Consider the following 18,857-nt stretch of genomic DNA (forward strand, 5'->3'; position numbering starts at 1 on the left):
GGGCTTGACGTTGACATTTTCCACTGTATTAAGTGTTTGGAAGGGCCAAGAGCGACCGCATGATTGAAATCCACAAAGATGATGGCGTGAGATGGGGCAATAGCGTGCACTCCGGATCTACCGGTGGCTCCGGCTCCCCACTTCCGCCAAGATTATATTCGACCATCACTACCACTAACGATCCCATTAAGAAGTTCTAAAAACATAATTCCAAAGTCCGTATTTGAATTAGAGAAACGCAATCTCTTTCACAAAAGTTGCTTCCAACCCGCGTCGCGACATTTCTTCACAAGCCGCTTTACTTCTTGCGAACGGGCACGGGTGGTGACAAGAAGGGTATCGGGCATATCAACAATCACCAAATCGTCTACACCCAGGCAAGCAATCAACCTGCCAGATCCAGGAACAAGGATACCGCCAGCTACTTGTTCAGTGAGCACTGCAGGGCACTTTAGCATTCGGCAAGTAGAGCAAGACAAAAATCTCAATACCAAGGTTGTTGTCGCCAAGTACACGCGGCTGGTTGGCCTCGGCGGGAAGGAGATCTGCTAAAGAAGAAAAATCACCGACATCATCCCAACCTAAAGGTATCACAGAATTCATTAATGTCTATTTGGACGCATGCGAATTAGAGGACTGACCAAAGGTGGCTGGTACGACCGCTACGCGTCCCTCAGCAGCTGCAGGTTCGGCTACTGCATTATCGATGGGAATCTTCTCAAGGGTGTGCCACACCTCTGCAAGAACGCTTCCTCGGACATTCTCTCCCGCATCCCACACTTCTGCAATTTTAAGTAGTCCCTCATGAAGATCCGGCTTATATTCCTTCAACAGTTGTAGAAGGAAAGTCGCCTTGGTAACGAACATTCCAGCATTCCAGCGGTATGTACCAGTTGCGATGTATGATGCCGCTGTCCTTGCGTCGGGTTTTTCTTTGAAGCTTGATACAAGACGGGCATTGGGAGCTTCCCGGATAGCAAGCTTTTCTCCCAGACGAATGTAACCGAAACCTGTTGAAGGATGTGAAGGGGCGATACCAATCGTGACAAGATAGTCTTTCTTAGCAACTTCAACGGCCTCAGCAACTGCGGATAGGAAAGCATCATCTCCAGAAATCATATGGTCAGCAGCAAAAGATCCTATTATCGCATCGGGATCACGTTTCGCGAGGACAGCAGCAGCAAGGCCGATCGCGGCCATCGAGTCCTTCGGGCCGGGCTCGCAAAAAAGATTGTCCTGCATTAGCTCCGGAAGCTGTCCACGGATAGAGGTTATATGAGCTGGGCCAGCGACGACAGTGGTTCGCGCGGCAGAGGTTAGGGGAAGCAGCCGATCCCAAGTTGCTTGAATAAGGGAACGGCCTTGAAGCGTCACATCGAGAAGAAACTTTGGGTGATCTTCGCGGGAAAGCGGCCACAGACGTGTGCCAGCACCACCAGCGGGGATGACAACATAAAATCCGGGAATATCCCGCGTTCCTAGAGAAACGGAAGTTAATGCGTTGTCCCCGAGTGGCGAGGGGCGATATAGAGGCTCGGGAGCCGGTGCCACGATCGCAGGGATGGAGTGATTCAGGAATGGGGAGAGTTTTGCTCGAAGTTGAGGACTAGGAGGGGCGGGAGTCATGAAACCAGGTGTGCCATTCCGTGAGGTATGGTAATTATACTTTTCAGGTTTCAATACATAATGACGAAGCAATTGTAGGGATCATACCTGGAGTCCATCCCGAATTTGACGCTCAAGACTGGCATTAGCGAGACGAAGTTCAGTCGTTTCGCGCCTGAGTTCGGCAATATCTGCTTGCTATGGACGGTAAAGAGAGCCAGGAGAGCCCTATGATGGATCACTTACTGATTTGTTGAGGGTATGAAGAATCTGCTGGAACATGACCTCTGCTGTACTGGCGCCATTTGCCGCGGGCGCTGGCTCACTAGTAGCGGAGGGGGAGGGGGAGAGAACAGAAGATGGCTGCATAGGCGCGAAGGAGTGTGGATCTGAGAGAAGCGATGATGGTTTAAATAAAGTTGTGATATGTAGCATTCCCTTTTTAGGCCGAACATAAGATCGAACTTCAAAGTTCAAGATTCCTCCGTCTTCGCTTACACGCCACCCTCTCGCTCCTTGCAACTCTATCCAACTCTATTCGTCGTCGCTCTCGAAATCCATGGCTTTGATCTTGCGTGCCTTCTTAACGGGGTTGCTTCGCGGCACTACCTTTGAAGAACCCTGCGGCGCTCCCACCCTAACACTGGGTTGCGTTTCTACGAAACAATCAATCAACTCGTTGATAATCCGCGGAACTTGATTTGAACTACTCAGCTGACTCACGTTCAATTGGCGGTGAATGACGCCGCTGCTTTTTTCCCTTTCTTTCATTCTTATCCGTCTCCTCCATATCTAGTCCAGGCATTTCAGCTTCCAAACTTCTTGGCTTTTTCTTAGCATGGCTCGAGTCGCTGGGACCAGACGCCGCTGACCGACCGACTGCTAACATCATGTCATTTTCACCGGCACGATTGAATACTTGGAGCCCTACCCGAATTTGCGGCCTCTCTTGTTGGTAATGATGTTGTAGATACGAATGTTGAAGGGTGCAATCGACATTTCCGCGACTGTGCTTGTAGAGCGATCTGCAAAAGCGGGCTGGCTACCAATTCATGCAGTGAACTATATCGTTCTTACTTCAAGAAACACATTCGTTGCATGTGCAGCAGCTTCCGCTGCTTCAATTTCCTCCAAGGCCATAGACACAGGTCTCTGACTCCCCGTACCAAACGACAACTATTCAAAAGTCACGCATAAGCATTTCATCATAATGGCCCGTACGAGTCGCTCACTTACTCTGATCTTTGCCCCCCTTTCGGTGCTGAATCCAGCCAGGAAAAGATCACCGCCAACGACACACTCCACCAGCTTGTCTACAAACGTTTCCAAAAGTTTTTCCGTTGGATTAGGCCCCTAGTAAAACAAACAAAAGACGTTCCCGAAATACGGCCAGAAATTGAATTGCCTTGGAAAATGATGATATATAACAAGATTGTATACTCACGACGACGCTGATAACATCTCGCTCCTCCCAGAAACCACGCCACCATCTCCCTGCTTCCCCGACCATCCCTACATACACCGTCCATTTGTCAAATGTCACACTCGACATGACAACAAACTGGTATATGTTCTGATAAATTAACTGAATCAATTCATCCATAGGACTAAAGTTCCCCATAATATCCGTTGATGCCATCTTTCCCCGAGTCGTCGAGTAGAAATTACTAAGGCAAAAATTCGAAACCCAGGAGATGATGCAGCCAAAAAAGAAGGACTATTTTCTGCCACCTGGATTGGTTGAACTTGGGTTGAACGTTGGAAAAGTTTGTCGTCACGGAGTGGAGGGCACAGCGTCAGCTGTCACATGGAACTGGCCGATCAATCGGCGATCGTAGATGTCGTACAATTCATCATTCGATACTCCAGGCGATAATACGTGTACATTGTTTGATCTTTTAGACAGTCGAGAGTGAAAGTCTCGGCTAGTTATCCCCAACCACTTAAATTTTCCCTTTTCGAGTGCAGAGAAAAGAATGGGAGTAGATTGGAGCTTCATCATTCGTAATGGCAACTCGTAAACAGACCGATTTGCCTATCCGGCCATTTGCGGTTCATATTTCAAATTAGCGGTTTGCTTGGTATGATGATCGAAACATAATCATTGCTTGTCTAAAATTAACGCACTGTCTTATCTATTATCTTTTTTTACCTGCTCCTTCGTTCACAGAATAAAAGCGGAGTCCCACGGGCCTACAACAAACAACCCATAGATTTGGATGAGATATGACACCAGACAGGGTACTATATACAGACCGAAATTATTACACAAGGTCACAAAAGGGCGTTATGTACTATACAATGGCGAATGGGGTTGGATGACAATCTGGGGTGTCAGAGAAACGGGGTTTAGAGATATGACATAACAAAGATGCTTCTGAGCCAAAATCAGGAGACCCAAGTCAACGATTGGGAACATTAAACGCGGAAGACATTCTGTCGCTTCACGGAGTCGTAAATGGGGTATGGAGTTTGAGTACGAAGGAACGGTGTATCCTACACGGAGAGATAGGTTTCTGGACTTTGCACGTCAGGTCAGACTAAACTGCTGTCGTGCAAATTTTGCCTGATGACCATATCCTTGACTGAAGGGAGGCCGTTTTAGTTACACAGGACACGCGAAGGTAAGGGAAGTATATACCATTTCCTAAGATGTGTTGGGTTGATTTGGGGTCCTGATTGCTAGTCAGTTCTGTTCGCGGACTTGGAGTGAGAGAACGTACTGTGACCGTCGTCATATGACAATAGAACACTCGTGGTGATGGTGAGTATTGTTTATGTAGAGCAGCTGTAAATATCGGATTCTATAAGTCATTCTACCTGAGTATGACTTTCGCACGACCCACAGAATTTTTTCTTTAGGTCTATAAGAAGAATAAGTAAAGTCTTGCTGACCAATAAGTATAGGCTTCAACTCACATGCGGATGCATTTTCGTAGTCATTAGGTCTATTTCCATAAGATATCACGTAGTGGCCGAACTGAATCCCCGCATGTAATTTAGCTAGGTACAGAGAGATTAGTATTAAGTTGCTAAAGATTTCTTATGCACCTTTCAAAATGTCTATCTTGTTCAAGAAAAGAACAGTTTCAGTATTCTTGAGAAGCGGATTTGATACGACAGATTTCCACAATAGTATCGAGTCCTCCTGTAATTGGGAAGGGTCAAGCAATGTTATTTTCGTCCAGAAATGAAGATAGTACCAGCCGGTTTACGGTTTGGTCTTCTTCTAGAACCTATCATCTGGTGAGAGTGTGTATTAACCGAAGACAGCGGAAAACACACTTGATCGAAGCATGATATGGGAGCTAGAAAAATGATAGCATCCATGTTGTCAAAATAGGGCGCCCAAGCAGCTGGTAGAGATGAGTCGTGGGAAATTTGCAAAGGGTTGAATTGACTGCATACCACGCTACGAAGCAAGCCGAATTAGAGAAATGAGATGGAACCGAATTATGAGGCTAAGCGTACCAAAGATCGTGCACCCCCGACGTCGTAGATACGCCAGTCATGGCTCAACATATTCCCTGATAGCGGATGAGAGTTGGTAATCCAACAAAACATATGCCGGACATACCGGCCTTCAGAGTGAACCGATGTTCTGACACTCCAATCGTCTTTATACGCGCGCGAAGAATATCCTCTGTGAAAGACATATTAATGGATTGTCGGAAGGGTGCCATTGAAGATTCCCACCGTCTGTGGGTACGTATCGAAGTGATGTTACCCGCTCGAGAGAGTCAAGGAAGCTGTTGGAGCGATCAGTTGATAGTAGAAAGAGCCATGCTAGTCTCTCACAATCCAGCCATATCTTCTAGTCTTTGTTTGCGAGAAGATAGAAGAGCCTTGATCGTAGGGTCATTCCAAAGCTCAATCATGTCGTCTGCACAGGCATGAAGGACGACGCCAGGGTCATTAGGATCCTCAAAGTCGATATTTTCGTCGCTTTGGAAGCTCGCCCTGGCTGTTGACAAAAGTCGACCAAAAGCGTCTTTCCATTGAGAAGTCGAATTAACGGTGATTTCCTTTTGTTTGCCTGTCCTGCCAGAGTAGGGAATATTTGTCACGGGAGATAGATGAGTCGCTTCGTGTTCGGAGGATGCTGCAGAAGATAAGCGTCGTAGAAGATTCTCTTCCACTTGTTGCAATGGAAGAAGACGCATTTTCAGACGTAAAAGTTCGGGAGAGAGAGGGGGAGTGTCAGCTGTAGGTATGGGAGAGCTGGACTGTGGAGAATCGCTGTGAGGCTTTTGTGCTTCGGTCATAGATTCCAGTATTATGCGGATGGAACGGGCAACGTTGAGCTGCACAACAGCCCGCCATGATGCCTTCTCGTCGCGGAAAGCCTAAGTAGGATAGAGAATTTGAGAGTTTTGATATCCGCGATATCTAGAAGCAGACCTTTGATGAATGTATAAGCTGGAAATCTGTGGAGGAATAATGAGTGTCAACAGTATTGATGAAAGGCTGCTGGTTTTACTTTTCAAAGTCGTAGATTTGCCTTTGGGACGGTCAGACAAAGGATTTCCAGGGCCGCAGATAGAAGAACATACCAGACTCGCTTTGGCCTACAAGACGCGTGTGAGATGTAGTAAAGGAGGAAAGCAAATGAGTACGGGACCTAGGAGCAGTATACGGATGCATTTAGGAGCCTTTTTCTCGGCTAGCCTCTGCCTGTTAAGCTCCTCATCTATGGCATCTGACCTGCGCTGTGCTGCAGCCTCCTCGGCGAGGCGAACCTCGCGTTCCTTAAGAGATTCATCCGGAGGGGGTGCAATGACTTTGGTGAGGGGGTCCTCGTCGGCGGGATAGTTACTTTGGTGTTTGAATTTGGGCATTAGGGAAGGATGATGGAGAGAGAGGATGAGGAAGGTGATGATGGGTATATATGAAGATGAGGATCTTGCCGGAAGTGGAGACTCAGGGTCGCCCCTGAATTTCAACTTGTTTTCCCGCCGAGACATAGAATCGTCCTCATAAGTTTCAAAGTAACCCTGTCGAACCCATGTGGTCGTCACCAACGGCCCTCGCATGCATACCGACCATCACATGCCATGTGCCGCTCGAGCCAGACTCGCCCGACTGGTGTAACTGTCGTGGCGTCGAACATCCCCTTTCGGTTACTGTCCCTGCGTTCGGCCTTTCCCAAAAATCTCGGCCTTCTGTCCCTTTACACATTGTAATCCTCACGCCTTGTCTCCAACAAATCCATGAGTCCATCCAAACCACTCAACATCGTTCCGAAGTTCCGCTTCCTTCAATCAGACGTATCAGTCATCACGTTTTTTCAAAAGTATAATACACTTCTTTACTCCGATCCTCATGGCTTTTCCATGATGAGTATTTCGTACAAATCAATACCCGTTTCTTGAATCGGTAGCGGGATGTTATTTTCATCCACCGACAAATAGACCAACCCTTCCATTGCTTTCCGGTGACACTGACCTGTGTGACCTGGTAATATCGTTTGAACAACAACTTTGTCAGCGCCACACTCTAGTTATTTCGTTAGCTCCCACGCATTTAGCTGATAGTCTTATCCACGAACAACGCCGCAAAAGACAACATAATGCTTATAGGGAAAGGATAATTCCGACTGTCCAACAGCCTACTTGGGCACGGACGCATTAAAGATGGCGCATATAATGATTCATTCCAGATAACGGGTGCTAGTGGTAATTACAAATGTCATGCTGTCATTGCTCTGCTTGTTGATTTACATATTTGACACTACAGAATGAAATTCTCAATGCGCCTTCACCGTGCTAGGGAGACAGCAACCGTGACCACAACTTAGTTGTCCTTGTTCAATCGTCCCTGTACATCTTCCACCTTTTTCTCTCCTTCCTCAGACTTTGATTTCCCCCAACCCTTCAAGTTAAACCAACCTTCCTTTGCTTCACGGCCAGCTTGCTCTAAACCGCCGCGGGTTTCTTGAACCCCACGCTCCGCAGAATCGCGTGCATCGTCATACAACTGTTCTGTTGAATCCCGCGCACGACGCAAAGACTGCTTTGCAGTCTCGTACTTTTCTTCACCGTCCTTTACCAAAGTACCCGAACGCTCCTTCAAATCTCCAGCAACGCTTCGTCCTTGAGCCCCTACCTCGTTGGCTTTTCGATCAACGTCTGACTTTGTTTCGTCGAACTTTCTTTTTGTTGCATCCTATCAGAGGATTAACCAGCGCAGAACAAAGTATGTTAAACTGGTATCAAACCTTGGCATCACCGTATTTCCGTTCAGTCTCGTGAGCTGCATCCTCAACTCGGGATTTTGTGGTCGCAACACCTTCACGGGCCCTTTGTCTCATTTCCTGCCCATCAGTTCGCGCCTTTTCCCGGATTCTTTCTGCTTCATCCCGATTTCTCTTGAAATATACGTAGGTTCCACCAACAGCGGCTATGCCAATTGCTACATAAAGTGGGGCGTTCCCATCTCGTTTATTGGGCCCAGGTCCTACTGCATATGGACGCGCTGAAACCTTATATCCCTAAGCCTCAGCATTTAAACGCTGTTATCAGAGATGTAAACTTTACCCTGGTGGGAGCTTTGGCGCATATAGACGTAGGAAACCTTGAAGATGCGATTCTGACACGAGAGTATAGCATGTTGTTGGTGCGGAATAGGCTTCAAGAGAATTGGTGTATAAAAGAGATACATTGTGCCCATGACGCTTATGACGTTGTTGGAACTCTTAACTAAAAATAACCGTGGCGATCGACATTCACGTGATGCTTATCTTATCTTCTATTTGATCGGTGGTGCCGAGTCAACTTGAAGTGCCCGATACATAGCTCTCGCACACTACGACATTACACTACCAGCTCAGAGTCCTGTAGTCATGTCTACTGACTCTCAACCAAAGTTAAAGGTGGTATTCGTTGGAATTGGGTGAGATCAAGTCGTGTTTTATCATTTTTTTGACTTATCTTCATCCAGAGGCGCTACATGTTCAGGAAAGACTACCCTCGCTAAACATTTAAGATGTATTCTACCGGACAGTGTAATTATCCACCAAGATGTAAGTTAACATTCTCAGTTCAATTGCACACGACTTGATGCTGGGTAATATGGTGCTCATAGGATTTCGCTCCAGTGCGTCCCATATGATGGCCTAATTTACTCGGCAGCCTACAAATGACTGTGCTAGCCTCAACATCTCGTACCGATACACCCGGTGTACCAAGTTCAAGACTGGGATGCTCCAGCTGGTGCCATTTCATGGGACCGGCTAATTGCATTTCTACGTCATGTCAGAGAGACAGGAGATATACCTCTGGACCATCATAGCCATGACCACCTTAACGAGCAGCAGGATATTCCAATTCCAAATGAACTAAGGGAGTCGTGGATCACAGAGTTTAAGAGAATACAAGAGGAGAAGGAAGCTCAAGAAAATGGCGTAAAAATAATATGGGCTTTGGTGGATGGATTTTTGTTATACTGGCACAAGGTTCGGACTCGTTTGTGTGTGCAAACCTTGATTTGAGTTGAAATGTTGGGTTGTCCCCAGGAAGTTATCGCAGAACTGGGTGTGCGCGTCATGTTACGAGTCCCCCATGACGTCCTGAAGCGGAGAAGGCATGAACGGCACGGTTACCATACAGCAGGTAAATCAGCACAGTCACCAACAAGCCTGTACTAAAATATTTCCTTCTTCTGGAACGACTTGACTGGACGATCTTCATGACTTTCGCCCATTCCTGATGTCACGCCTTCCGTTTACTCCGCTTCGCAAACATGTTTAAATCCGCATAACGACGACTTGACCGTCAATGACCACTCTTTCTCCGCCGTTCTCCCTCTGGAGTTCAATCCGACCCAGTAGAGGGTTCCTTGTGGCGGGATCCACCGCATTACTGGGAACAGATTGTGTATCCAGCATACTTGGAGGCGCACAGAGAGGCATTTGTGGATGGTGATGTAGAGCATGGCCGACCCAATGATAAAGTGAAAGACCTCATATTGCTAGAAACACTGGAGATGGGGATGGGTGAGGCCGTTGAGCGGTGTTGTCGCGTATTGAGGGAGACAGCGTTGAAGCAGTAGCCGTGGTTTGGAAAGTTTCGGCCTGGGCCGAATTGGGGTCGGAATGTCTCCGGTTACTTTGGCTGCCGGGCATCGACGAAACATATGCGTGTCTATAGATGGGACTACATAAGTGTTCTATGTCGGATATGTCCATGCAATAATCCCAGAGCACAAGAACCATTTTTATTGGGTAGAGACAGGCCTAGACGGGCTGAGTGAGGATCTAGGCTTGCACAGGGCCAGTGCCAGAGTCTGAGAATCACATGCAAGGATACCCACCTGTTTGTCCCGTGATAACAAAGCTAATATAATATAAGATCGGCCACCTATACTTCCCCCTCCAACACCCCATCCCCTTTCTTCCGTTCCCACATAACTTGTATAAAAATGGCACAAGTCATTGTTGTCGGTGGCGGTCTCGCTGGGCTCTCTGCTGCTCACACTGTTCTCGAACGTGGTGGTAATGTCCTCGTCCTCGACAAACAACCGTATGTTACCCTTGCCCCTTTTCTTGTGTTCCAACACTTTTGCTTTTCTCTAGTTTCATGGGTGGAAATTCTACAAAAGCCACCTCTGGTATAAACGGCGCTGGTACTCAGCCCCAGCAAGATGCTGGCATAGCCGATTCCGCAAGGATATTCTTCGAAGATACCAAAAAATCTGTAAATACCCGAAATATCACATGTCCCTTATCCGAACTCAGACCGCTATTATAGGCTCGTGAACTTGCTCGCGATGACTTGATTCAAGTCCTCACGGGTCGCTCCGCTGATGCAGTCCACTGGCTACAGAGCAAGTTCGGCCTTGACCTGACCAAAGTCGCAAGGCTAGGTGGCCACAGCCAGCCCCGCACACACCGTGGTGGTGCTCAATTCCCTGGGATGGTATGTCCACTTTTCTTCCCTTTTACCCCGCACAACTCCGCTTTCCACATCGATTTTAAATCCGCTGCTTTTATGCCGTTCCGCATCCCGAATATTCACACACTATTTCATTCTTCTTCAGGTCATTACCTACGCACAACTTGAGCGCCTTGAGGACCTTTCTGTTAGCGATCCCGAGCGTGTCAAGGTGATCAAGAAGGCTCGTGTAACCAAGCTTGTGAAAGACAGCTCTGGCGCTGTCGTTGGGGTGGAATATGAGTGCGGTGGTAAGACCGAGACTGCGTATGGCCCCGTTATCCTTGCTACCGGCGGTTACGCTGCGGACTTTACCGGAGATTCGCTTCTTAAAAAGTACCGCCCAGAGTACTACGAATTGCCTACAACCAACGGCGAGCATTCCACAGGTGATGGTCACAAACTTGCGCTATCGATCGGTGCAAGTGCTATCGACCTTGAGAAGGTTCAAGTTCACCCTACGGGTCTAGTTGACCCCAAGGAACCCGATGCCAAGGTCAAGTTTTTGGCTGCCGAGGCCCTTCGAGGTGTTGGTGGTCTTCTGCTTGACAACACGGGCAAGCGGTTCGTCGACGAGCTTCAGCACCGTGATTATGTAACGGGCAAAATGTGGGAGAACGGCAAATATCCCATCCGCCTTGTTCTCAATGGCAAGGCTTCCAAGGATATCGAGTGGCATTGCAAGCACTATGTTGGCCGTGGTCTTATGAAACGCTTCGATAGTGGTGAAGCACTTGCCAAAGAATTTGGACTTGCTCCCGAGGTCCTCAGAAAGACTTTCGAGGACTATAATGTCTCAGTCCGTACTCAAAAGGATCCCTTCGGCAAGAAGGTGCGCGCCTCTTCTGTGCTCATTGATTTCCAATTTAAACTCACCTTTCGCTTAGTTCTTCCAAGGCGAATGGAAGTTTGATGACTTCTTCCATGTTGCTGTTATGACCCCTGTCCTCCACTACACCATGGGTGGTCTCGAGATCGACGCTGAATCTCGCATCATTGACCAGTCCGGCAAGCCGATCCCAGGCCTGTTTGCTGCGGGTGAGGTTGCTGGAGGTGTTCATGGTGCCAACCGTCTTGGTGGTTCTTCCCTCCTCGGTTGTGTCGTTTTCGGTCGTGTATCCGGTGACAGTGCTTCTGCCTACCTCCTCCAGGCCACATCTGCTGCCGTGCAAAAGGCTGGTGGTCGTCTAGGTGCACTTGCTGGCCACATTTCTGGTTCTACTGCAGCCTCTACCCCCGACTCTGCCGCTGCCGCTCCTGTAGGGAAAAGCGCCTCTGGCGAGTACACTCTTGCAGATGTCGCCAAACATAACAAGAAAGATGACATTTGGGTGGTCATTGATGGCCAGGTCCTCGACGTCACCAAATTCCTTCCTGACCACCCGGGAGGTGAGAAAGCCATCATCCTCTATGCAGGTCGCGACGCTACAGAGGAATTCAACATGCTTCATGACCCCAAAGTCATTCCACGATATGCGCCTGATGCTGTCATCGGCAAGGTGAAGGCATGAGTATAGGAATAATACTGTATAGACTAAATTTCGTCGTATTACCACTGCATTTCCATTATCTATATCAAGCTCATGTTTGTTTGCTTTTCGCCCTGTCGAATAATGTATATTATTGGTATCCCTTGTATCGTCTATGCTTTCGCTTAGCATCGGCAATTATTAGAGCCTGGCAATGTGTATGTGCCTCATCTATCGAGGCTTTCGTGCTGACGCGCGAAGAGTGCGAATTCCCATGTTACGGCCAATCAGTTACATATTTGCTTTCCTTATGCTATTTACAGCCCAACATTGTTGTCGGCTGCTGCGTATCCTCTCCCCCACACGTTAGACGGTTAGTATTCCCCCGCACTCACCAGCCATTGTATAATTTGTACCTTCACTGAGATCCACTGTTGGTCCCAGATTCAGAAGTGTCGCAAGGCTTTCTGCGCCGTTTAGAATCGTACAAGTCGCATCTCGTACTACGACCTTGAAATTTTCAGGAAATACCGACACATGCCCACGACGCCGGATCATCTCAACGTTGGATACATTGGGAATGAAGCGTCACCTCTTTTACGGAGTGACAGCAGTGCCCAAGCATCCTCACCAAGAGACACGAACACAATGGCGAGGAAGATAGTATGGACCGGTCTCACACTGCTCTTTGTCGCCGCACTGGTGTTTTTCCTGGGTTTCGCGGACTTGCTTAGTGACGAACTTTCCCCATGGATCGGAACGCTGCCAAACGACCCTCACAAAGCTGCACTAGCCATTATGAAGCAGGCGCCCGTGATTGTACGTGCTTTCTTGTCTTCGGTTCTGGTGGAATTGACATTGGATGCAAGGACGGACATATCGGTTAGCGAGCTTTTGAGTGGGGAGACTTAACCGACATATTGATAGGAGTTGCATTCTAGATTTACCCTATCTTGTTCGCTTGGCGTACGGAAACAACGTTTCTGCGGTCGACCTCGAATCCCGAATGCCTGGGCATGTCGACATACCCAGGCTAAGAAAAGGGCGAGTTGGAGGATTTTTCTGGTGCGTCTTCCCATCCTGATCTCCCCAATAACGACGCCAACATTGTGATATAGGTCTGCGTATGTTGGCTGCGCAAACCCTGAAGAAGAGGGTAAAGACTTTACTGATGCGACCTGGATTGTGAGGTTTGTGGGAAACCGTTCGAGGCCGAGCCGGTGCTAAACCATTCCGCTCGTACTTAGGGACACTCTTGAACAAATTGATGTAGCACGGGAGCTAATTGCCAAGTATCCGGATGTAAGCCTAAGCATCTGGTTGATTGTGGGCTCCCACTGATGAAAATGGATTTTAGACATTCCAACTCGCGACAACATCTCGCGAAGTTGAGGTCGCAATATCTAATGGCAAGATTGCTAGTTTGATTGGCATCGAAGGGTACGCACTCACAAGCTCTGGGAAATGTATCTCTTGTTTTACACATATTTAGTGCACACCAGCTCGGCAATTCGGTTGCTACACTCCGCCAATACTATGCGCTAGGCGTGCGTTATGTGACCCTGACGCATATCTGCCACAATGCGTTCGCAGATTCTTGTGGTTACTTGCCAGGTATAAAACCCTTGCATCACGGTTTAAGGTAGGATACTGTGATTCACTTGTTTGAGAAATAAATTTGACGGTCTTTTCAGCTCTTTTGGTAGATTGCTCATCGACGAGATGAACCGGTTGGGCGTTCTCGTCGACCTGTCGCATACGTCAGATGACACCGCATCTCAAGCCATCTTGCATTCAAAGGCTCCAGTCATCTGGTCTCATTCATCTGCTCGAGAGGTCCACGATGTCCCGCGAAACGTCCCTGATAAAGTGCTGAGGCTTATCGGTAAAGCGGAAAACCAGAACGATGCAGTTGTCATGGTATGTAGCTTGATTTATGTTACAGAATGCGGTGATGATGGCGTCCTAGGTCAATTTTTCTCCTTTCTTCATTGCTGATGAAGGAATGGCCAATGTTCAAGCGGTTGCAGATCATGTTGAACATATAGCCAATATAACGGGTAAAGCACAGTGAGTGCCTATCAATTTCGACTATGCCATCGTAGTTAATCACTCTGCTTGTCTCTAGTGTAGGTATCGGCAGCGATTTTGACGGTATTGGAGATACACCCACGGGACTCGAAGACGTCTCGAAGTATCCCGATTTGGTTCGTCATTTAGTAAAGTGTCTTGTAGGATGGTCCTAATGCATTGTGGCAGATTGCAGAATTGATAACGAGAGGTTGGAACAAGGTCGAGATCGCCGGACTTACTGGTGACAACCTGCTCCGTATTTTAAAGGGGGCGGAGAAAACTGCAAGGCATATGCAAGCTGTGGGCACTGCTCCCATCTATGATCTTTATCCCAAGAGACCAGACCTTCCCCTTCGACAAGATGACTTATGATTCAAGGACAACTACTTAACTACATGTCAATTCCTTTTTAAAAAATCTCCGATGACTCAACAAGATGGCAGCGGGTTTACAAGGGGAGACTATTATTCGACGCTAGATACCTTAGGATTGCGTTCAATCCCGGGCGTAACATCCTGATCTGGTTATCCGAATGATGAACTTGGATTATACACCGGCGGTCCCTTAAATTGCTTGCGTGTAAGAATTGCTTTCTTTCCGCTGATCGATTCCATACACGCGTTCTTGACAGAGGTAAAGAACGACCCAAACCTGAAAGCCATGGCTTTCTGCTCTTCATATAGCGGTGCGACAATCATCGAGGTATATATTGAGCTCTTTTCCCATAATTTAGGCGGAGGGCGGATGACGTTAGTCTATGGTGTCGACAATAATTTATGAGTGGCTCACGCCTAGTCATTTGGTCTAGGTTAGCGAGGGGAATGAATTGCTCGTTATCATAACTTTAGACATGCTGATTCCATATCAGCCGCAGCTTGGTATAATTGACTTTACAAACAGGGAACAAAAGCCATGCTAGCTGGCCAATAATATAAAACATAGAGTAACTGATTAAGCAATGTACTGAGTCGCTAATCGCTAATCCTTCAGAAAGTGGAGGTAACAACAAGTTGCAAAGTAGATACAGCGCCCCGTGACACCTTACCCGTCGGCACAAAAACTGGGGAATCTGCGGATAGTCTCGGCGCCGAGCTCTGGAGTACGCTGAATTCATCCTGAACAGCACCATCCATCGAGGAAGAAACGGCGCTCGAGGAAACGACAGAAGTTGTAGGCGCAGCACTATCGGTACTTGACTCCACCCCCATTTTGCGACGGACGCAATCAAATGTTCTGAGCAAACGTCTCCTAGCACCCAGTGCAGAAACGCCCTTTTTCTCCAAGGCAGCATCATCCATGGTAACCATCTCCTGCCATACCATGCCCTCGAAACAAGAAGTGTATTTGTGCAATCTCAGGCTCCTCAGCCATAAAGAAATGTCGTTCAGCAGTTCAGGATCGAAGTCTTCTAGTCTCGGAGGTTCGTTAGGGGTGCTATCAAGGCTACTGCTTGCCAGTCCAGAATTCTTTGAATTGTTCTTCAAACCACTACTCTTGGGTATACCACTCCGGGCCCCGCTTCGCAGGACGCTGCCAGGATATTTACTACTGGAAGGCGACCTGGAATCCCCATGAGAGGGTTTTCTACCTTTTCTAATGGGTCTGGAGTGAGTCGCCTGTTCTCGTTTTGGGACCATAGACGGGGTATCTGCGGGCTGCAGGATCCCGCTCATTACCAGCTGGACAGCCAGTAATTGTGCATCATTGGATAAACCCGATGCTGCGAGGAGATTGAGCGTGCATGCGTTGATGGCAGGAAGACCTAATTCATTACTTCTAACATTACCAGAATCTGATTCTTGGAACATTGGAACGGCGGGAGTGTTTAGCATGCTTGCACATTTCTTTTCTTGTGGCGGTGTGTGCAAGGCATCATAGGGGCGAGGCGACGGCGATGCAAGAGCTTTAGTGGGCTTTGACAAGTTAGGGAGTCGACCTTGGACAGCCGAATCCCAAGTTTTGGACGTAGAATCAGGTGCTTGGGTTCCAGAATCATGTATGGGGGTGTCAAGACTGGGAGAACGAACACCAGCCTTTATGGATCGGGGTTTTGAGGAGTGGTCATCCTCGCATCTCATCTGCTGCAGGACAGCTAAGAAAAAATGCACTTGTTCTTGCGTGGAATGTTGAAGGAGAACATACACCAACGCTGTGCGTTCCGGCTCAGAGAGAACCTCGAACCCTAAGTACGAGGGATAGATTTTAATTATAACCTGGCAGCCTATCGGAGTGTAATCTTACATTGCTCTGTCGTAGTCAATTTATTCTTGAACTTGCCATCAGCCGAGGCATTCGCCATTTCTACCTATCACTTATGTCAATTATCGTTCCATGGTAGTATGTGCTTTGGCGATATATACTCACGAGGATAGACTCGAAACTTTGAAAGTCCTTCAACCAGTGATCAAGACCATCAAACATTATCCCAGTAGCCGGAGTGGGAGCGGGAATACTAGTGTTATAAGTGGCAGCAACCGGGCTTGACATTGTATAAAATATGTGAGAGGCGTAAGAAGAGCGAATGGAAGTGATTCAATCGAGGGTGGCACCTGTACCTACGGAGCAGGAGACCGTCTCTGGGGCGCGCTTATAAGAGAGTCATTCTTTCCTATTGTTCCACCTGCGAACGTGGTGTCGGTGCCATCGCAACGGTGAGGGCGGCATGGCAGTGCCTGAAGCTTGTTGTTTAAAATGAAACCGCGATATCTGATCAATAAAATTGATGACACATACATATACATACTATACTCATCATCCATGCAATGTTGATTGGCTCACCATCATCAGGTCTCAGCGATACCTCAGTACTCAGTGGACACATTTTGATCGACGCGTAAGCCAGGATTCTCCGACAATTCCGCCTAAGGCATAATCCCAAAGTAGACAAATCGGGCCCAAGGTGACTAGTCCTAGCGAAATGGGCAAGTTCAAAGTGGGTGGACGAATCAGTCAGTTGCCGGTACAGGCTTTTGTAGACATTTTGTCGGGGATCTTGATTAAGTACTTGAGCGCGGCCCAAAATTAAGTACAACCTATATGCTTCAAGGAGTTTTCACATAGTTTTTTGGAATCTATATTCAAATCTGTCTCAACAATCATAGCAAGCGGAAAAGAAAGAACATATAACAGAAGGAACAAGACAAGTCGCTACCATCATGGTTTTTCAAAAGGTTCCCCGTTGCTTGATTGGAAGATCGTGGTTACGTCTCCAGAGGATATCTTCAATGTAATAGCTGAATGTACTACCTCTTGTACCCGCTACACGGACAGCCTTGGAGGCGATCAGGGCATCGACGAAAGGGAGGAAGTGACGTCGGAGGGGAAGACCATCGACCGGATTTACCAGCTGATTGAGAAGTGTGAGATGGGATGAAAAATTAGATAAATCGAACGTGCAAGGGAAGAAGGCTCGGAATCGCAGCAATAAAGGATGGTTTCGAGTGTCTCTGAGGTCGGTTGCGATATACAGGAGTGGAGGATTATTGCCAAGTAAACTTTGAGCAGATGCATACATCTGCGATCGAGGGCATATTGAGCGTGATGCTATGTCGAGGGCTGATCTCTCGGTATCGTTCAGGGGAACACGATTGGGAGAATTCAGCCGATTGAGTTCCATGGCAGTAACCCCGCGTTCATTATTCTGAATTATTTTCTCTAACCGTGATGTATCATCAAGCGTCAAATTGAGGAATTGGTGGATAAGCGTCCACCAAATTTCACGAGAATTTGTTTCGCTTGCACGTTCAAACTTTGATTCACTGGCACGGAGATGGATGGCAAGGTAAGCATCGCCAAGAGCCTTCGATATAGAAGTTGATATACGATTCAAGATGGGGTGCGCGATCAACATAGCTTCCCGAATCTCCCTCCTCATTTCCAGATGTTCTTCTCGGTGAAATTGTAAGCGAGCTGATCCGAACAGAGAGCCAAAAAGCAGTAGTTTTTGCTTTCGCTGAACAAGAGCATCTATGGAAACATCTTCCAAGTACCCGTTGTTTCTATTTGAAGAACCAACATTGTCCACGAAGCGATAGTGATAAAGATTGTGGTCGTGCATTAGAAAAGTTTGATTCTCCGAGATACCAAGAATGTCATTGAACCATCCTTCGGCAAAGGACCAACGGCACAAGAGTTTCTGCTTGGATTTTACTAGAGATAAATCAATCAACCAGTCCCACGGAATATGCGAAAAGTCAAAGTAGTCCGAGCATTCAGGTGGCGTTGATAGGCCTGGAGGGACATGCGCGCAGTGACCCAGTCCGTTCTTTTCAGCGAGAGCGAGCGTCCGGGAGAGCCGATCAAGGGGAAAATACGGGACAGGTTTATCGCCAAGGCGAACAGGCGGTACAATCAAAGTGCGATTCAGTATGCGGGATAAAACAAGCGCGTTTTCGAATGCTATGCGTTGGTTGTTGAATCCGCTATGTGGTAAATATGCAAGAAACCGCTCGTTCGGGTCGATAGGGGCGCGACGTCCATGGGTGTTATCATCGCAAATGGATGTGTTGGCTTCAAAGGGGGCTGAATCAGCGTATAGAGCTCGGAGGTGGTCGGGCAGAGTGCCCCACCTCGTCCTGAAGAGATAGTAGGCCGAGCCGAAGCAGGCGACACAGGCAAAAGTAAAGATTAGGAGGAGAGTGACGAGTTTGACGTTGCGTCTGTTTCGCGGATGGGCTTGAACACACGGGCCAAGCGGGGTGGACGCTCGAGGTGGATAGGGGCGCGTCCGGGGGATGCGAGTGCGCTGATGGACGCCCCTGTCGAGGGTCATCATGGTTGT

At 47.8% G+C, this 18,857-nt stretch overlaps 9 protein-coding genes across 9 annotated transcripts; 3 read left to right on the forward strand and 6 right to left on the reverse strand.

Annotated features, from left to right (window-relative positions):
• Positions 1-63: 63 nt before the first annotated feature.
• AGABI2DRAFT_192474 (hypothetical protein) lies at positions 64-2,011 on the reverse strand. The gene is made up of 5 exons (XM_006460829.1): positions 1,852-2,011; positions 1,714-1,803; positions 642-1,665; positions 492-581; positions 64-439 (listed from the first exon to the last, which is right to left on the reverse strand). The coding sequence occupies exons 1-5, from the start codon at positions 1,972-1,974 to the stop codon at positions 249-251; spliced, it is 1,518 nt and encodes a 505-aa protein (XP_006460892.1). The 5' UTR covers positions 1,975-2,011; the 3' UTR covers positions 64-248.
• A 128-nt stretch (positions 2,012-2,139) lies between these two features.
• AGABI2DRAFT_69774 (hypothetical protein) lies at positions 2,140-3,244 on the reverse strand (the record flags this gene model as incomplete). Its single annotated transcript, XM_006460830.1, has 5 exons — positions 2,140-2,389; positions 2,515-2,630; positions 2,683-2,781; positions 2,842-2,918; positions 3,046-3,244. 5 exons carry the CDS (start codon positions 3,242-3,244, stop codon positions 2,140-2,142), a joined length of 741 nt encoding a protein of 246 aa, XP_006460893.1.
• Positions 3,245-3,787: 543 nt separating this feature from the next.
• AGABI2DRAFT_204188 (hypothetical protein) lies at positions 3,788-6,475 on the reverse strand. Its single transcript, XM_006460831.1, has 17 exons — positions 6,227-6,475; positions 6,159-6,173; positions 6,086-6,106; positions 6,007-6,032; positions 5,404-5,951; positions 5,302-5,354; positions 5,183-5,248; positions 5,077-5,132; positions 5,014-5,017; positions 4,891-4,961; positions 4,809-4,841; positions 4,657-4,753; positions 4,525-4,608; positions 4,452-4,469; positions 4,329-4,393; positions 4,247-4,280; positions 3,788-4,190 (listed from the first exon to the last, which is right to left on the reverse strand). Exons 1-17 carry the CDS (start codon positions 6,441-6,443, stop codon positions 4,141-4,143), a joined length of 1,458 nt encoding a protein of 485 aa, XP_006460894.1. The 5' UTR covers positions 6,444-6,475; the 3' UTR covers positions 3,788-4,140.
• An 843-nt stretch (positions 6,476-7,318) lies between these two features.
• AGABI2DRAFT_178286 (hypothetical protein) lies at positions 7,319-8,248 on the reverse strand. The gene is made up of 3 exons (XM_006460832.1): positions 8,142-8,248; positions 7,823-8,086; positions 7,319-7,770 (listed from the first exon to the last, which is right to left on the reverse strand). The coding sequence occupies exons 1-3, from the start codon at positions 8,211-8,213 to the stop codon at positions 7,399-7,401; spliced, it is 708 nt and encodes a 235-aa protein (XP_006460895.1). The 5' UTR covers positions 8,214-8,248; the 3' UTR covers positions 7,319-7,398.
• Positions 8,249-8,394: 146 nt separating this feature from the next.
• Positions 8,395-9,828, forward strand: AGABI2DRAFT_178287 (hypothetical protein). Its single transcript, XM_006460833.1, has 6 exons — positions 8,395-8,496; positions 8,545-8,626; positions 8,689-8,700; positions 8,756-9,058; positions 9,119-9,215; positions 9,416-9,828. The coding sequence occupies exons 1-6, from the start codon at positions 8,447-8,449 to the stop codon at positions 9,652-9,654; spliced, it is 783 nt and encodes a 260-aa protein (XP_006460896.1). The 5' UTR covers positions 8,395-8,446; the 3' UTR covers positions 9,655-9,828.
• A 158-nt stretch (positions 9,829-9,986) lies between these two features.
• AGABI2DRAFT_192479 (fumarate reductase) lies at positions 9,987-12,253 on the forward strand. The gene is made up of 5 exons (XM_006460834.1): positions 9,987-10,124; positions 10,178-10,298; positions 10,353-10,520; positions 10,642-11,367; positions 11,423-12,253. The coding sequence occupies exons 1-5, from the start codon at positions 10,024-10,026 to the stop codon at positions 12,044-12,046; spliced, it is 1,740 nt and encodes a 579-aa protein (XP_006460897.1). The 5' UTR covers positions 9,987-10,023; the 3' UTR covers positions 12,047-12,253.
• Positions 12,254-12,384: 131 nt separating this feature from the next.
• AGABI2DRAFT_135986 (hypothetical protein) lies at positions 12,385-14,631 on the forward strand. Its single transcript, XM_006460835.1, has 12 exons — positions 12,385-12,415; positions 12,448-12,823; positions 12,874-12,886; positions 12,946-13,069; positions 13,123-13,194; positions 13,252-13,306; positions 13,362-13,444; positions 13,497-13,646; positions 13,699-13,924; positions 13,974-14,074; positions 14,133-14,211; positions 14,264-14,631. Exons 2-12 carry the CDS (start codon positions 12,653-12,655, stop codon positions 14,447-14,449), a joined length of 1,260 nt encoding a protein of 419 aa, XP_006460898.1. The 5' UTR covers positions 12,385-12,415; positions 12,448-12,652; the 3' UTR covers positions 14,450-14,631.
• A 432-nt stretch (positions 14,632-15,063) lies between these two features.
• Positions 15,064-16,564, reverse strand: AGABI2DRAFT_117817 (hypothetical protein; the record flags this gene model as incomplete). The annotated part of the gene is made up of 3 exons (XM_006460836.1): positions 15,064-16,259; positions 16,319-16,382; positions 16,442-16,564. 3 exons carry the CDS (start codon positions 16,562-16,564, stop codon positions 15,064-15,066), a joined length of 1,383 nt encoding a protein of 460 aa, XP_006460899.1.
• A 676-nt stretch (positions 16,565-17,240) lies between these two features.
• Positions 17,241-18,851, reverse strand: AGABI2DRAFT_178290 (hypothetical protein; the record flags this gene model as incomplete). The annotated part of the gene is made up of 1 exon (XM_006460837.1): positions 17,241-18,851. The coding sequence occupies one exon, from the start codon at positions 18,849-18,851 to the stop codon at positions 17,241-17,243; it is 1,611 nt and encodes a 536-aa protein (XP_006460900.1).
• Between the last annotated feature and the right edge of the window lie 6 nt (positions 18,852-18,857).

Source organism: Agaricus bisporus (genome assembly GCF_000300575.1).
Source record: "Agaricus bisporus var. bisporus H97 unplaced genomic scaffold AGABI2scaffold_5, whole genome shotgun sequence".
NCBI classification, from domain to species: Eukaryota; Fungi; Basidiomycota; class Agaricomycetes; order Agaricales; family Agaricaceae; genus Agaricus; species Agaricus bisporus.

Coding starts and splice junctions, on each gene's coding strand:
- AGABI2DRAFT_178286 (XM_006460832.1), bottom strand. CDS start 8,213: ATGCTATACTCTCGTGTCAGAATCGCATCTTCAAGGTTTCCTACGTCT. Junction 8,087..8,141: donor GCGCCAAAGCTCCCACCAGG/GTAAAGTTTACA, acceptor TAGGGATATAAG/GTTTCAGCGCGTCCATATGC. Junction 7,771..7,822: donor GGAAATACGGTGATGCCAAG/GTTTGATACCAG, acceptor ATCCTCTGATAG/GATGCAACAAAAAGAAAGTT.
- AGABI2DRAFT_135986 (XM_006460835.1), top strand. CDS start 12,653: ATGGCGAGGAAGATAGTATGGACCGGTCTCACACTGCTCTTTGTCGCC. Junction 13,070..13,122: donor CGAGTTGGAGGATTTTTCTG/GTGCGTCTTCCC, acceptor ATTGTGATATAG/GTCTGCGTATGTTGGCTGCG. Junction 13,925..13,973: donor AGAACGATGCAGTTGTCATG/GTATGTAGCTTG, acceptor ATGGCGTCCTAG/GTCAATTTTTCTCCTTTCTT.
- AGABI2DRAFT_204188 (XM_006460831.1), bottom strand. CDS start 6,443: ATGCCCAAATTCAAACACCAAAGTAACTATCCCGCCGACGAGGACCCC. Junction 5,952..6,006: donor AGCTTATACATTCATCAAAG/GTCTGCTTCTAG, acceptor TATCCTACTTAG/GCTTTCCGCGACGAGAAGGC. Junction 4,609..4,656: donor CAAGATAGACATTTTGAAAG/GTGCATAAGAAA, acceptor CTCTGTACCTAG/CTAAATTACATGCGGGGATT.
- AGABI2DRAFT_192479 (XM_006460834.1), top strand. CDS start 10,024: ATGGCACAAGTCATTGTTGTCGGTGGCGGTCTCGCTGGGCTCTCTGCT. Junction 10,299..10,352: donor TCGAAGATACCAAAAAATCT/GTAAATACCCGA, acceptor CCGCTATTATAG/GCTCGTGAACTTGCTCGCGA. Junction 10,521..10,641: donor GTGCTCAATTCCCTGGGATG/GTATGTCCACTT, acceptor ATTCTTCTTCAG/GTCATTACCTACGCACAACT.
- AGABI2DRAFT_192474 (XM_006460829.1), bottom strand. CDS start 1,974: ATGCAGCCATCTTCTGTTCTCTCCCCCTCCCCCTCCGCTACTAGTGAG. Junction 1,804..1,851: donor TTCATACCCTCAACAAATCA/GTAAGTGATCCA, acceptor TACCGTCCATAG/CAAGCAGATATTGCCGAACT. Junction 440..491: donor ACTTGGCGACAACAACCTTG/GTATTGAGATTT, acceptor AGTGCCCTGCAG/TGCTCACTGAACAAGTAGCT.
- AGABI2DRAFT_178287 (XM_006460833.1), top strand. CDS start 8,447: ATGTCTACTGACTCTCAACCAAAGTTAAAGGTGGTATTCGTTGGAATT. Junction 8,497..8,544: donor GTGGTATTCGTTGGAATTGG/GTGAGATCAAGT, acceptor ATCTTCATCCAG/AGGCGCTACATGTTCAGGAA. Junction 9,216..9,415: donor GCACGGTTACCATACAGCAG/GTAAATCAGCAC, acceptor CTCCCTCTGGAG/TTCAATCCGACCCAGTAGAG.